The sequence below is a fragment of the Nomascus leucogenys genome, chromosome 9 (genome assembly GCF_006542625.1).
Source record: "Nomascus leucogenys isolate Asia chromosome 9, Asia_NLE_v1, whole genome shotgun sequence".
Classification (NCBI taxonomy): Eukaryota; Metazoa; Chordata; class Mammalia; order Primates; family Hylobatidae; genus Nomascus; species Nomascus leucogenys.
Window position 1 is genome coordinate 62817193 of NC_044389.1, and position 13214 is coordinate 62830406.

The following is a 13214-nucleotide window of genomic DNA, read 5'->3' on the forward strand; positions in this document are numbered from 1 at the left end:
TTCTAAACACTTACCCCCTACACAGACACTTGAGGGCTGCAATTCTAGGATTTCAGTACATGACTGAGCTAGTATCTAAAAAAGAAAAAAAAAAAAGATTACCAAGCTATAGATCTAAATTACAACGTGAAGTAAATTATAAGATTAGTAATAACCTTGAGGTCTTCTCCATACTTCAGTAGATCTCAGAGAAAATCTATTAACTACAGCGTGTACAGCTACCAAGTTCTTAGGAAACTTCTGCACTGTATTTCAGGGTATATTTTAAGATTATGTACTGTAGGATCCTTATTTGATTAAAGTAAATTCAGATAAGCACAGGAAAAGTGAGCATTGTCTCAAAGTCTGATAACCTTGGGTATGAATAGATAACTAAAATTTCCTGCTGCCATAAAATCTATGTTGACCTTCCCAATCAAGCAAAAACAAGATAACAAATCAGACCCCCTGTTTAGTAATGCTGTTATGTTTTCTGTTCAGAAGACCAATATAATATCAATAAAAAAGCACTGTTGACTGGGTGCGGTGGCTCAATATAATATCAATAAAAAAACACTTCTGACTGGGCACAGTGGCTCATGCCTATAATCTCAGCCCTTTGGGAGGCCGAGGCAGAGGGATCACTTGGGGTCAGAAGTTCGAGACCAGCCTGGCCAACATGGTGAATCCCGTCTCTATTAAAAATACAAAAAATGAGCCAGGTCTGGTGGCTCGTGCCTGTAATCCCAGCTACTCAGGAGGCTGAGGCAGGAGAATCGCTTTAACACAGCAATGAGCCGAGGTCATGCCACTTCACTCCAGCCTGGACGACAGAGCAAGCCTCCGTCTCAAACAAATAAATAAATTAAAATTAAAATTAAAAAGCACTTCTCTTTATTGGACAGTGGCATTTCTATTCCATTTCTCAGGCTTAATTCCTGTGGGTGCTATTCCCTCTTATATACATAAAAAATTACAACTGCAGAACATAGACTCCTTATATGAGCCAATATTCTTTTTAAAAACACAGACTCCGTACTCAAGCATTCCCAGAACACAGGAACAGAACTGCTCTTCTTAGCTTGTTCTGAGAAACAGAAACCACCACACAAGGGACAAGGCTACAACTGAAAAACAATGATGAAATAAGCTTCTCCTCATGGACAACAATCCTGTCTTTATTTTTAGAAATGCTCTGCATTATATTATCAGTCAGACAAATTCCAGATGATCTCCAGAATTCCTTTCTTGACATTCCTTTCTTGGCAGAAGTTGAAGACAGATGCTTTACAGCAGTTTCTAGCATCTCCTGTTCATAACTAGAATAGGAAGTAAGGACTGTAGCAGGAAATAGACATGCTTTCCGTGCTTTCTTTAATAACAGCGAAACTATAAGTTCTCAGCCCCTAAAATCAACTGTGTCAAATCATGGAACTTTGTTGCTGAATATACATCTCTGAAAAGAGGGAAAAATTGTACTTTTTGAGATAACTTTCCAATAAACTCAACTTTTCACATAGTGATTGAGGATTTTGTGATTAGAAAACAAACCTCGTAAAATTTTATATCTGAGAAACTGCAGATGAGGCCCATTTAAATACAGAAATTACCAAAGAGATTCCATAGGCATTCAAAGACCTTTTTGCACCCACATACCTCCTCTTGGTCTGCTACTTTATCTACAATAACCAACATTCACTTTTATGGATTCAAGAATTAAGAACTCTTGTTAAATGTTAATGTGCCCTCTTGAAAGGGTAGTATTTCAAATCACTAATATCTTTAAAAATTTGGACATAATTCACATAACAAGACTCTGAAGGAAACAGAGTAGAAAAGATTTGCAAAGGAATATGAAGCTGAAAATGTTCCAACTAACAAAAATGGGCATTATAGCTATAGCTTTGGCCAATCTGAGGTAACAGTGACAACAGTGAACCATCAAAATGGAAGGTTAAGGGAAAACACAAAACCCCCAAATCTATTTTGTCTGTTATCAGTCCTGAAAGAATTTATCTTAAAACAGATCTTATTAAGGAGACTAAATGCATCTTTCAGTTTACAATCTCTTTATTAGTTATTTAGCCATAGCTTTATCAGTATTACTGAAAAAATATTCCAAGTACCCAGGAAAATTATGAGACATTTAAAGATTACATCTATTGGCAATAGAAACCATTTCCCTACAATTCTTCAGAATAAAATAAATCAAAAAATTATGAAAGGATTTTCTAAAGATCATGTCAAAAAATATGCATCCAGAATGACTTCAGTGTATTTGTAACATTATATTTGTTTTCTCTCTTCTACCAGCACTGACCATAAGTCAATCAGATTTCATAATATTTAAGACAATTGTGCATATGTTGACTTGGTCTTTTAATTTGATCCAATCCATCAAAACATTTCTAAATAAATGAGAGTTCCAATAGCAATATCAAATGAGAAGTTCTCCTAAGGAGATCTCTTTAAAGCTGAAGAACACCCTCCAGGACTGTTAGTGATCTACGTCTTTTGAGCCAGGCCCTGTATATCCCCTATAAGGTATTTTAATTTTAAAGAAGAGGTTCAGGATGATTCAGCAATTTATGTACTATTAAAGTCTGAGTTTAAAGAAATCAAGTTAAATTAAGCAGAGATTAAGGATGGCTAATGTTAGATATATCCTGCAGTAAACAGTATAGCTTATATTTGCTAATAACAATACATTTACATTAATTCAATATTCATAATTAATTATTTTAATAAAATAAGTTTTTCTAAAAATAATATAATTGAATGGAAAAGTGACTCAGGTAACATCCATTGAAAAGCAAGTAGTCAGAGCACAAGTCATAACATTGGTATCACAATCTAATGTTATCTAATTGAATTTCCATGGCATGTGCTCCTCTCTAAAGTTTGTTTTATTTAAAAAAAAAAACTCTTAGGACCTTAAATTATATTATTAGTGCATAACTCAACTCTTCTACTAGAAAACAAACTTTTTGAGGAAAGAAATGAGATTGAATTATACTATACAGCACATTCAGGGCCTTACACATTGTTTTGTGCCTTCAGTACAACCAATAAATGCTTAATGAATAAACATTGAACACACAAATTAATGAGGATATTAAAAAGTCTTATTAACAAACCAACAATCATATTAGGACATAGACAAGTCAGGATAAAGTTAATTTATGTGATGAAGCATCTATTTCTTCCATAAATTATGAATGTTGGAAATCCAGAAATCTATAATTTGAAACAAACTTCACCAAAACCATTTCCAAATGAAAAATAGAGAGGAGGGAGAAGAGTAAGAAGAGAATTTATGCATTTTTAGAAAATAGAATTTGTTCTAAATTTGTTCTTTTCCATCTAGAGTTTACCACGTTCCAATATTAAGAAAGCAACAACTAGAAATCAAAATAATTTGATGTCTGAATGCAAATAGTTTGCACCATAAATTTTTTTGAACAGTTTTACAAAAACAAAAGTTAATAGTCTATTCTCACCAAGTAATTATACAAATTGAAATGTTCAAGATATCAAAATGGGTGAACAGATGCTTCTCAAAAGAAGACATACAAGTGGCCAACAAACATACAAAAAAATGCACAACATTGTTAATCACTAGAGAAATGCAAATTAAAACCACAATGAGATACCATCTCACACCAATCAGAATGGCTATTATTAAAAAGTCAAAAACCAACAAATGCTGGTGAGGTTGTGGAAAAAAAGGAATGTTTTTCCACACTGCTAGTGGTATATTAGTTTAGCCACTGTGGAAAGCAGTTTGGAGATTTCTCAAAAAACTTAGAACTGTCATTTGACCCAGCAATCCCATTACAGGATACATATCCAAAAGAAAATAAATTCTTCCACCAAAAAGCACTCGCGTGTTCATCGCAGCACTGTTCACAGCGAAGCCATGGAATCAACCTAGGTGCTCCTCAACAGTGGACTAGATGAAGAAAATGTGGCACATAGAAACCATGGAATAAAACACGACCATAAAAATGAATGAAATAATGTTCTTTGAGGCAACATGAACGCAGGTGGAGACCATTATCCTAAGTGAATTAATGCAAGAAAATAAAACCAAAGACTGCATGTTCTCACTTATAAGTGGGAGCTAAACACTGGGTACTCATGGACATAAAGATGGGAACAGTAGACACTGGGGACTACTAGTTGGGAGAGGAAGGAAGGGAGATGAGGGTCGAAAGACCAGCTATTGGGTACTATGTTCAGTACCTGGGTGATGGGATCAACTGGACCCAAAACCTCAGTATCATGCAATGCACCTAGGTAACAAACCTGCACAACCTGCACATGTACCTCCTGAATCTAAAATAAAAATTGAAAGGAAAGAAAAAATAGAATAAACCAAAATGAGTCTATTATATTAAAACTGTCATCTCTAAACAACTGACAAGGAGGAGAAACATTCTAAACACTCTAGTTAATTTTTGCCAAATTAAATAATATTACTGACTGAACATTGGATCAGGTGTCCAATCCACAATAAATGGCAAATTATCTTTAATACTTTGCAACTCCATCATTGGTACAAGAGAGAAAATTGTAAGGACTTTCCCTCTAATATATGCTGTCATCATTATGTTTCAATAGTAGAAGAAAATAGTTTCTACTAAATACAGCCTTAGTTGACATTAGAGAGAGCTAAGAGCACCATAGACCAATAGATCAAATTTAAAGATAAACCAAGTGCTTAATAAATCTAGGGTATGTTAAGTCATGCACACACTAAATGCAAAATTTCATCATTTGATATTTTGGGGGATATATACCCATGCACAGACACACACACACACACACACACACACATTGGCAAAGAACTTGATATCACCATGAGAAAGTATACTATTGAAGCATCTGTTCACCCAAAAAGTAATATTAGTATTAAGGAGTATTTACAAATAAAAAAATTATATACCTTATTACCTAATCCCTAGTTTTAAGTCCTCAAACATTAATATAGATGACAAAAAGTCAAATTTTCTAAATTAAGTACAAGTAGCAGTAGTCCAAAATTCAAAAGAATTTCTAACATGATAATAGTTAACCATTCGTTGGGCACTTATGTTCCAGCAACTATGTTAAGTGCTTTTTATGAATTTTTTCAGTTAATCCTCATAAGTCTAATAAATAAATATTTTTATCCATGTTTTATTGATGAGGAAACTGGGGCTTAGATTTTTTTAACTGCCCTAGAAGAATTAGCTCTTAACTATGTTGTCCCTAGGTTTTATTGAGTCCAAACCCCATTCTTCTACCACCACCCTCCAGGTTTGTGATGGATAATCTAACCATTACAAAGTCTAATTAACAAACTAGTGAAATGTAACTGCCTGTTTTGTCTGGACTCCTGTAATGCTACCAAAAACAATCTAAAATCTGGCTTATTCCTTATCCTCAAAAGTATATCACTAAGCTTTCACTTTTATTTGTTAGGATTTTCTTTCCTTTTTTCGCAAAATTTTTTTTAATTTTTATTTTAAGTTCTGGGGTACATGTGCAGGATGTGCAGGTTTGTTACATAGGTCAACATGTGCTATGGTGGTTTGCTGCACCCATCAACCTGTCACCTAGGTATTAAGCCCGGCACGCATTAGCTATTTTTCCTAATGTTCTCCCTCTCCCCACCTCACCCGCAACGGGCCCCAGTGTGTCTTGTTCCCCACCCTGTGTCCATGTGACCTCACTGTTCAGCTCCCGCTTGTAAGTGAGGACATGCAGGTTTGGTTTTATGTTCCTGCATTAGTTTGCTGAGGATAATGGAGTCCAGCTCCATCCATGTCCTTGCAAAGGACATGATCTCATTCCTTTTTATGGCTGCAGAGTATTCCATGGTGTATATGTACCACATTCTCTTAATCCAGTCTATCATTGATGGGCAATTGGGTTGATTCCATGCCTTTGCTATTGTGAATAGTGCTGCAATAAACATATGCATGCATGTATCTTTGTAATAGAATGTATGTTTGTTTTAAAATTCCTAATGCCATTGACTTTGGATAAATTAAAATGTTTAATCATTCTATGAATTAGTAATTTATAGGATAGCTAAATACTTAGGGCCCTCTCTCTTATTATTATTTTTCTTTCTTGTCTTACTCTATTAACGTTTTCTATCTCAAATTTGTTTTGCACAGATAAAAATACACAGTTTTTACTTCTCAGCATCATTCAGAACCAAAAAGACAAAAGAGGCCATACTAGAACAACAAGCTACCACAAGCCCTAACGCTGGTTTTGGAAGACAACAGGCACTTAGAAAACTGCAAAACTCTGTTTATAAAAATTAAATTTGTTATATGATCTTAGAACACATTTTCTTCACTAACTATGTGAATGACATCTAGGTTTCATAGTTCTAAAATTTTAGAATTTACCTGAGTTGGGAACAGAAATGTGAGGCAGAAGTTTAGGGGTGTTTTTCTTTCTTTCTCTATACTTTTTCTGGACATGGAGCAGACATTGGGTAAATTTTTCAAACGGAATGTTAGCCTTTGATCCTCTCCCCCTCACTGTCTTACCTAGGTTGCTAGACACACACAGTTACTTCTTTTCTAAATATGCTCTCTATATAGGTTTCCTTTATCTCCCAAAATACTCCATTTCATTGTACCTATTCTTATCTCATGAACTCATTCATACTTTATATTGAATGTGAATATGTGAATTGATAATATTGTAAACTCAAAATGATGTTTGTTAAGCTATGAAAAATAACTGCGCATGGAAATTCAGGCAGTCTAACAATTTTAAAGCAAGAAATGCAAGCAGCATGAAGGAAAATCTAAAATGGGATCCCAACATTGCAAAAACAGGTCTATCAGGCCAATTTCTCTGTTGTTCCTTTTCTTAGTTTCTTTCCCTCTTATATTTGTGAATCACAGGGTCTCCAAAACCTTTTTAACCTATGGTTCTTCTCAGAGGGCACAGAATAGGCAGAAGATAAAGGTATGAACTTCCAGGAGGAATCCGTCTAGGCAAAATAGCTGTTGGTATACACAATACTATCTGTAAGACTTGTGCTGATAGTCTGCTAAAAATATACAATAGAAAAGTGTTAACTAGCATGGGGGAGAGAGGGGAGTGGAGGATGAAAAATTACTTAGTGAGTACAATGTATCTTATTCCATACTAAAAGCTCTGACTTCATTCTGAAGCAGAATATTCATGTAACAAAATTACACTTGTACCCCCAAAATTTATACAAATACAGAATTTTAAAAAAATATTGAGTTCTAAATTCTGATGTTTTGTATAAAATGTCTGCATTCCAACCTATTGTGCCAGTGAATTAAATGCCTAAAGATAGTTTTAAATATTTGATCTCTGCAATAACAGTCACTATCCTTTCTCACTGAAACCTTCTCTCCTACTTAAGATGTGTCTTGAATGTCTCCTTCAAAATGTGTGGTAAAAAGTCTGTCATGTATTAACATGAGAAATTCAAAACCCAAGTATTTTTCCCTTTGCTAAGTTTTTGGGATAAAACTGCTGATAGAATAATAACATTAACCCCTTATAAATTATAAGGACATTTTCTGTTGCTTCTAACTGATAGTATAAAATTTTGATGCATTATTTGTACAATTCAGATAAGCAAAGTACTCTGAATAGTTCAGGGAACACTGCTAACTAATTTCATGGAATTTTTCTGTTTGGCAAGGGAGAAGTGTAGGATAAGATAAAAGCTGTTTATGTATTCCTCTGGGTTTGTTTTCAGTTAGCAGCAAGTCCAGATCCAGCCATAAGAGTCAGCTGTGACTGTCCCGCCTGCTGGCCTCCTTGAGATTATAGATGTTTGGCAGGAGATGAAAGTAGATTCTACTGTTGTCTCTTCTCTGAAGCCCAACTTGAATGAAGCATCAGAACAGTGTTTAAGCCTGGACACTCTAGGAATGTCCCAAATTAATTTGCATCGAGTCTATATCTGGTATAATATGGTCAGGTTGCATGGGTTCACCAAAGGCCAAATCTCCTTTCTACGTGACAAGAGGCAGAAATTCACTCTAGAATCAGAACTGGCAAGGTTTGCTGGGGGTTGAGAACCAACACGAAGTCAGAGGAACAAATACTCCAAGAATCCAACTGGCTACAAAGAAGTTTCTTATCTTGCTTGTCTATATGGTTACAATCAAGTTTTTATAACTATTGAATAATAACTGATGGTAAAGACAAATTGCTGGTATTGTCAAGGAAACATCCATAGCAAAAATAACCAGGAATCATCAGAAGACATGAGTTTTGTGAGAACCTTGACTTAATTTCTTCTTTCTTAGAGATTTCATGATACATGTGGAATTATACTTTGATTGAGATCTTATAAGTTCCTGAATATGTTTACATAAAAGACACATGCTATAATAACAAATGTAAGACACATAAGAAGTAATAAAAGCAATATCATGGCCTGAAAAACACATACAATGGATATAGTTACGGCCTTTTCTTCTGGTGTTTAAAATAATATGGGATTTGTGGAGAGTTGTAGTTGGTGTCAATCCAAGATAATAATTTATCATGCAATAAATTAAGATGGGGAGATAAAATCAAAATATTATTTAGGACCTATGTTGTCTTCGAAGTTTATGCTGAATTTGAGAGAAACATCTATGAGCTAGACCTTAGGACTTGAAGAGCAACCATCCAGCTTGACCAAAACAAAAACACTTCCTACAATTAATATAAGCCTAGATATATCTTAAAATCCATATTTTTTTCTAATTTCTAAGTGGCAACAGGAAGGATACTATATCTGGAAAATAGAATGCAGCCCATTCCAGAAGAATGAAATAAAAACTTTTAAAATGAATAATACCACATATTCAAAATTCAATCTAATACAAAAAGTATATAGCACAATATCTTATGAATAGCAGCTGCTCAATGAATGTTTATTCTATTTAATTAAAAAGTAAATGCAAAACTTTTTAATAAGAAGCATGGCCATTATGACTATAAGATAAAAAACGGAGCATATAATACTAAGAGTAATGCATGTAAAAAGATACAGAGCTTACTGAGAAGCTATTTGAATTAATCAAATCACATTTTCAGTTATGCATAGTGAAAAAATTATTTGGATAAATTCAAATTTTGGTAATTAATAGTACCTATAAGGCATTTTGGACCAGATGCAAAACTAAACAAAAACAAAAACAACCTGAAGAGAAACAAACTTAAGATATGTGTTATCTTTTTTTTAAAGTCTTATTTTAGGTAGAATATATAGAAGAGAAAAGGGGTATTAAATCCCATTAAATGGTTTCCTCTGTAATAACATTTTTTAGGATCAACTCTAAATAATAAGGCTTTTTCCTCCCCAAAATAGATTATTTCTTTATATATACATTCACATATGCTACCTAAAGTACTCCAAAATTTTTACAAATCTATTAAAAATTCTAAATATTCATCTCAGAAATAATTTTTTGACACTGATTTTGGATCTATAACATCACTGGCAACCGATCATCACAAATAATTTACGAGTGCTCTAGGTGTGTCCTTAACAGATAGAAACTGCCAATTTCCATGACCTACAGCATGTCAGAAAATGTTGGTAAGGGTAATAAAGTCTAAAAAAGCAAGTTTTTTTTTTTTTCTTGACTCATTGAGCAGCTTTAAACACTAAAGGATTCATCTCCAATACAAAAAGATTTCAAGTTTAAATCAGGACAAAATATATGAAAAGTATTAGTTTTAAAGGTACTAACAAAATGAAGCTTTAGTAATTAGACATCCAACTGCATAAGCAACAAAAACAACTGGAAAGGTGTTTCTTATCCTCTTGTCTTGTTTCCTTTTTACCTTTTAATATTCAGATGTGTGATTTTTATTTTTTCTGTGGCTTCCAAACATCCCAGCCAAATATATTTTTCTCTAAGGGGTAATACTTCAACTAAGAGCAATTGTTATTTTATAATCACATGTTTTGGTTGAGTTCATTCCTTAAAAATGCTTAGAGCTTCAAAATATCAGTTGCTCAATACAGCACACACCACTCTGACCAGTTTCTAAATATGGATTCTCTTCTGCCTTGCAAGTAAGCAAGCAATAAAAGCACACATTACACATTTCTAAACAAACTTTTACCCTAAGACATCTGTGGAAGAAGGTAAATCATAATCATTGTCTTTTAGTCTTCTAAGCTCCAAACAAAACAGATGGATAGTTCTGATTACATTGTTGATGAACATACTCCCATATAATAAATCTTTTTTAAAAATTTAGTTTCTTCCACATCTCACAATTCTGATATTTAAAATAAATCATATTAGCAGTCTTGCTGTTTCATTACAATATGGAAAAAATTCCAAAAATGGATGGTTTGTGATTGGAAACAGTTTATCTGCCTCTACTTTTTGGTTTTGTTGTTGCTGTTGTCTTTGGTCACCACAAACTCAAAATAATCATTTAATGCCAGCTTAGAAAATAAATAAGCTTCCTATAAAAACTGCCTTGAACTTATGAGATAAAATAATAATAAATAGACTATTTCAGAATTTAAAGAAATTTGTTCCTGGCATAATTTTCACTCTGGTGCAAACATTTTATATTAGCCCTATTTGCCCACTTTCTTGTTTTACTAAGACATGAAGTATACCTGCCACGCAGTCTAAGTCTGTATTTATTCCATTTGATTTTTTAGAAATCCAAGATGGCTAATGAAATGTTTCCCTACGCAACAATAATAGAAAAAATATTTTATTAATTCTTCTATTAATTTTCCAAACACACATCCTAAAAATTGTAAGCTCTGAAGAGTCTGGGGACCATATCCATTTTGGTAACACAAAACACAGAAAAGTGTCTTGAACACAGCCCAGTACCCAACAAATGCTTCTGAATAAACTGAGAATTATTATATTTGGGGAAAATGAAGTATAATTGAGAAATTGTACATTTTCCCTCATAATGTACACCAAATGGTACATTTGGTCACAAATATTAACCATTTTCTCCACCTTTTCAATTTCCTTCCACTCAATTAAATCTGCTTTTAAGAGCAGGTAAGGCTCTACAGGACATCTCCTTTTATAGTCCAACAGGTTAATGTTAAGAAATTAAAATTTGGAATTTAATTTTATCTGTGTAGCCAAATGTCATCAGTTTAGTTTAGTTTTCTCACAAACTATCACAAAGCTGTACGTATTTATTCAAAGTGGATTTGATTTTCTTAAACTGCAATCCCAACCAAATTTTTTTTTAAAAAAAGAAAAGAATAATATTATTAGGGAATATTTTCATGCAAATACAAATATAGCTTTGGACAGTAGAGGCCAAAATAAGATCAATTAATAAAATGAATAATCTAAAGGAAACTTTCTATGTTTATTATCAAGTGTGATTTCGGAGGAATGGGGTGTCTTCTTAGAATGTATGTCAAAATATTTTAAATGTATTTGAATATAGTGAGCTGTCATCACTACTGATTTTTTCGTTCCTACCCTGGACACTTTTGCACCCTTACACTTCTATGAATAGTGCCCCTTTCTATTTGGGAAACTCTTTTCCACTCCATGTGGTCCTAGTGAGGCTGTGAATCATAGTACCTTCTTCTCCCTCTCTCCCTTGCCCCCAACAGAATTGGTACAGGAATGAGCTCATGACTCAACCGAATCAATTAGAGTTCTTATCTGGGACCCTATGTACTGATGCAGAGACAACACCCCTCACTTTCCAATGTACTTGCTGAGGACCATGTAAGCCTCCTTTTGCAATTACGGTTCACCACCATTCATCTAAACAAGGAATGAGGCGAATGGAAACATAGGCAAAACTTACTGAGAGAGAAGACCCTAACAACATGACCGATTCCCTGGATCCAGCTGTACCTGAGGTAATTTCCCTCTCTGGACCACCTAGTTACAGGCCAGTAACATTCTGTTTTTCTTTTCCTTAAACTAGTATTAACTGAGTTCTTCTCATGTGAAATCAAAAGAGTCTTAATATAGTGAAACATAAATATGAGGATGAAATCAAATTTATATGAAATCAGGGGTTAATTATCTAATGTTCAAATATGCCATAACTACATTAGAAAAATATAAAAACATTTTTAAGAACTTGCATAGATTTTTATTCATTCATTTTATTTATTTATCTAATGCACATGGAATCAGAGGTTAATTTTTAATGCTCCAATATACCATAACTATATTATAAAAATAGAATATTTTTAAAAACTTGCATAGATTTTATTTATTTATAATTCAGAAATATGAATTAAGCAATGACTACTTACCCAACACTATATTAAGCATTAGTTAAAAAAAAAAAAAAAAAAAAAACAGGAGTTGGGGCAATACAGTTTCAACCTTCATACCATTAATGTGGAAGTTATTATAATGAAATACCTCATCTACATTCAGCGCTAATGATCCTTGGACAAAGATAAGCCTAGAATAATCTGATATACAGTTATTCTTACATTATAGCCAGTACTTTTTAAAAGGAGTCCTGAAAATTGGTTTCCAGTTTCCAGTAAGTCCTACCACTTTTGTTTTTCCTATGAACGTATCTTTATAGTTGCTCAGACTTCAGGTTTTTCATCAAACCGTAATTTTACAAATAGAAGTTTTCACAACTAAGTGGTCAACATTCATAGCAGAGTGTGCTAAAATCACTTAAGCTAAGGTATTATCAGAGTGTTTATTAGGTACCCTCTTCTATGAAAATGATTTGCCTTAAGAGAAAATGTGTTTGCAATGTCTTCTCATTCCATTAAAATATAGTGTTAGACAATATAAAATATAGTGTCAGACACTTTTCTTCTTAGATATTTTTCTAAGAACAAACAACAACAGACATTACTGAGAAAAAAATTTCACTCCAAAAGTGAAATGAAGCTTATATCTCCAGCACTATGAATGTAGGGACTTTTCGAAATTTCACTTTTCCCTTTAGAAACTATCTAATTCGGGTTTATTTAAATGTCCTAAATGTATGGATGATTGTTCCCTTTCTATTTATGCTTGTATACTTTCCCATTAAAGACTTAGAAACTCTGGCATTAACTACCATCACCTAGGAGTAGTGTTCTCAATTCTTTTGGACCAGGGTTATTTATAAAACATGCTTCACAACTGATTTATCTCTTTCTGCTTAATACTTTCTTAGGTATTCTTACAAAAAAAAATGTGGGAATAATTCCAAATAGTGAAATATCCCATGGTCCTGTTCTTACACAAGGAAGGGCACAGAAC

The 13214-nt window shown here is 33.4% G+C and overlaps 1 protein-coding gene across 4 annotated transcripts in view; it reads right to left on the bottom strand.

The window, feature by feature from the left end:
* Positions 1–13214, bottom strand: part of ANTXR2 (ANTXR cell adhesion molecule 2) — a 152569-nt gene that overhangs the window by 115099 nt on the left and 24256 nt on the right. For all 4 annotated transcript variants that reach the window (XM_012499573.2, XM_003265803.3, XM_012499574.2 and 1 more), the window contains exon 8: positions 15–75. In XM_012499573.2, coding sequence (XP_012355027.1) covers positions 15–75 — 61 coding nt within the window. The remainder of the gene's footprint in view (positions 1–14; positions 76–13214) is intronic.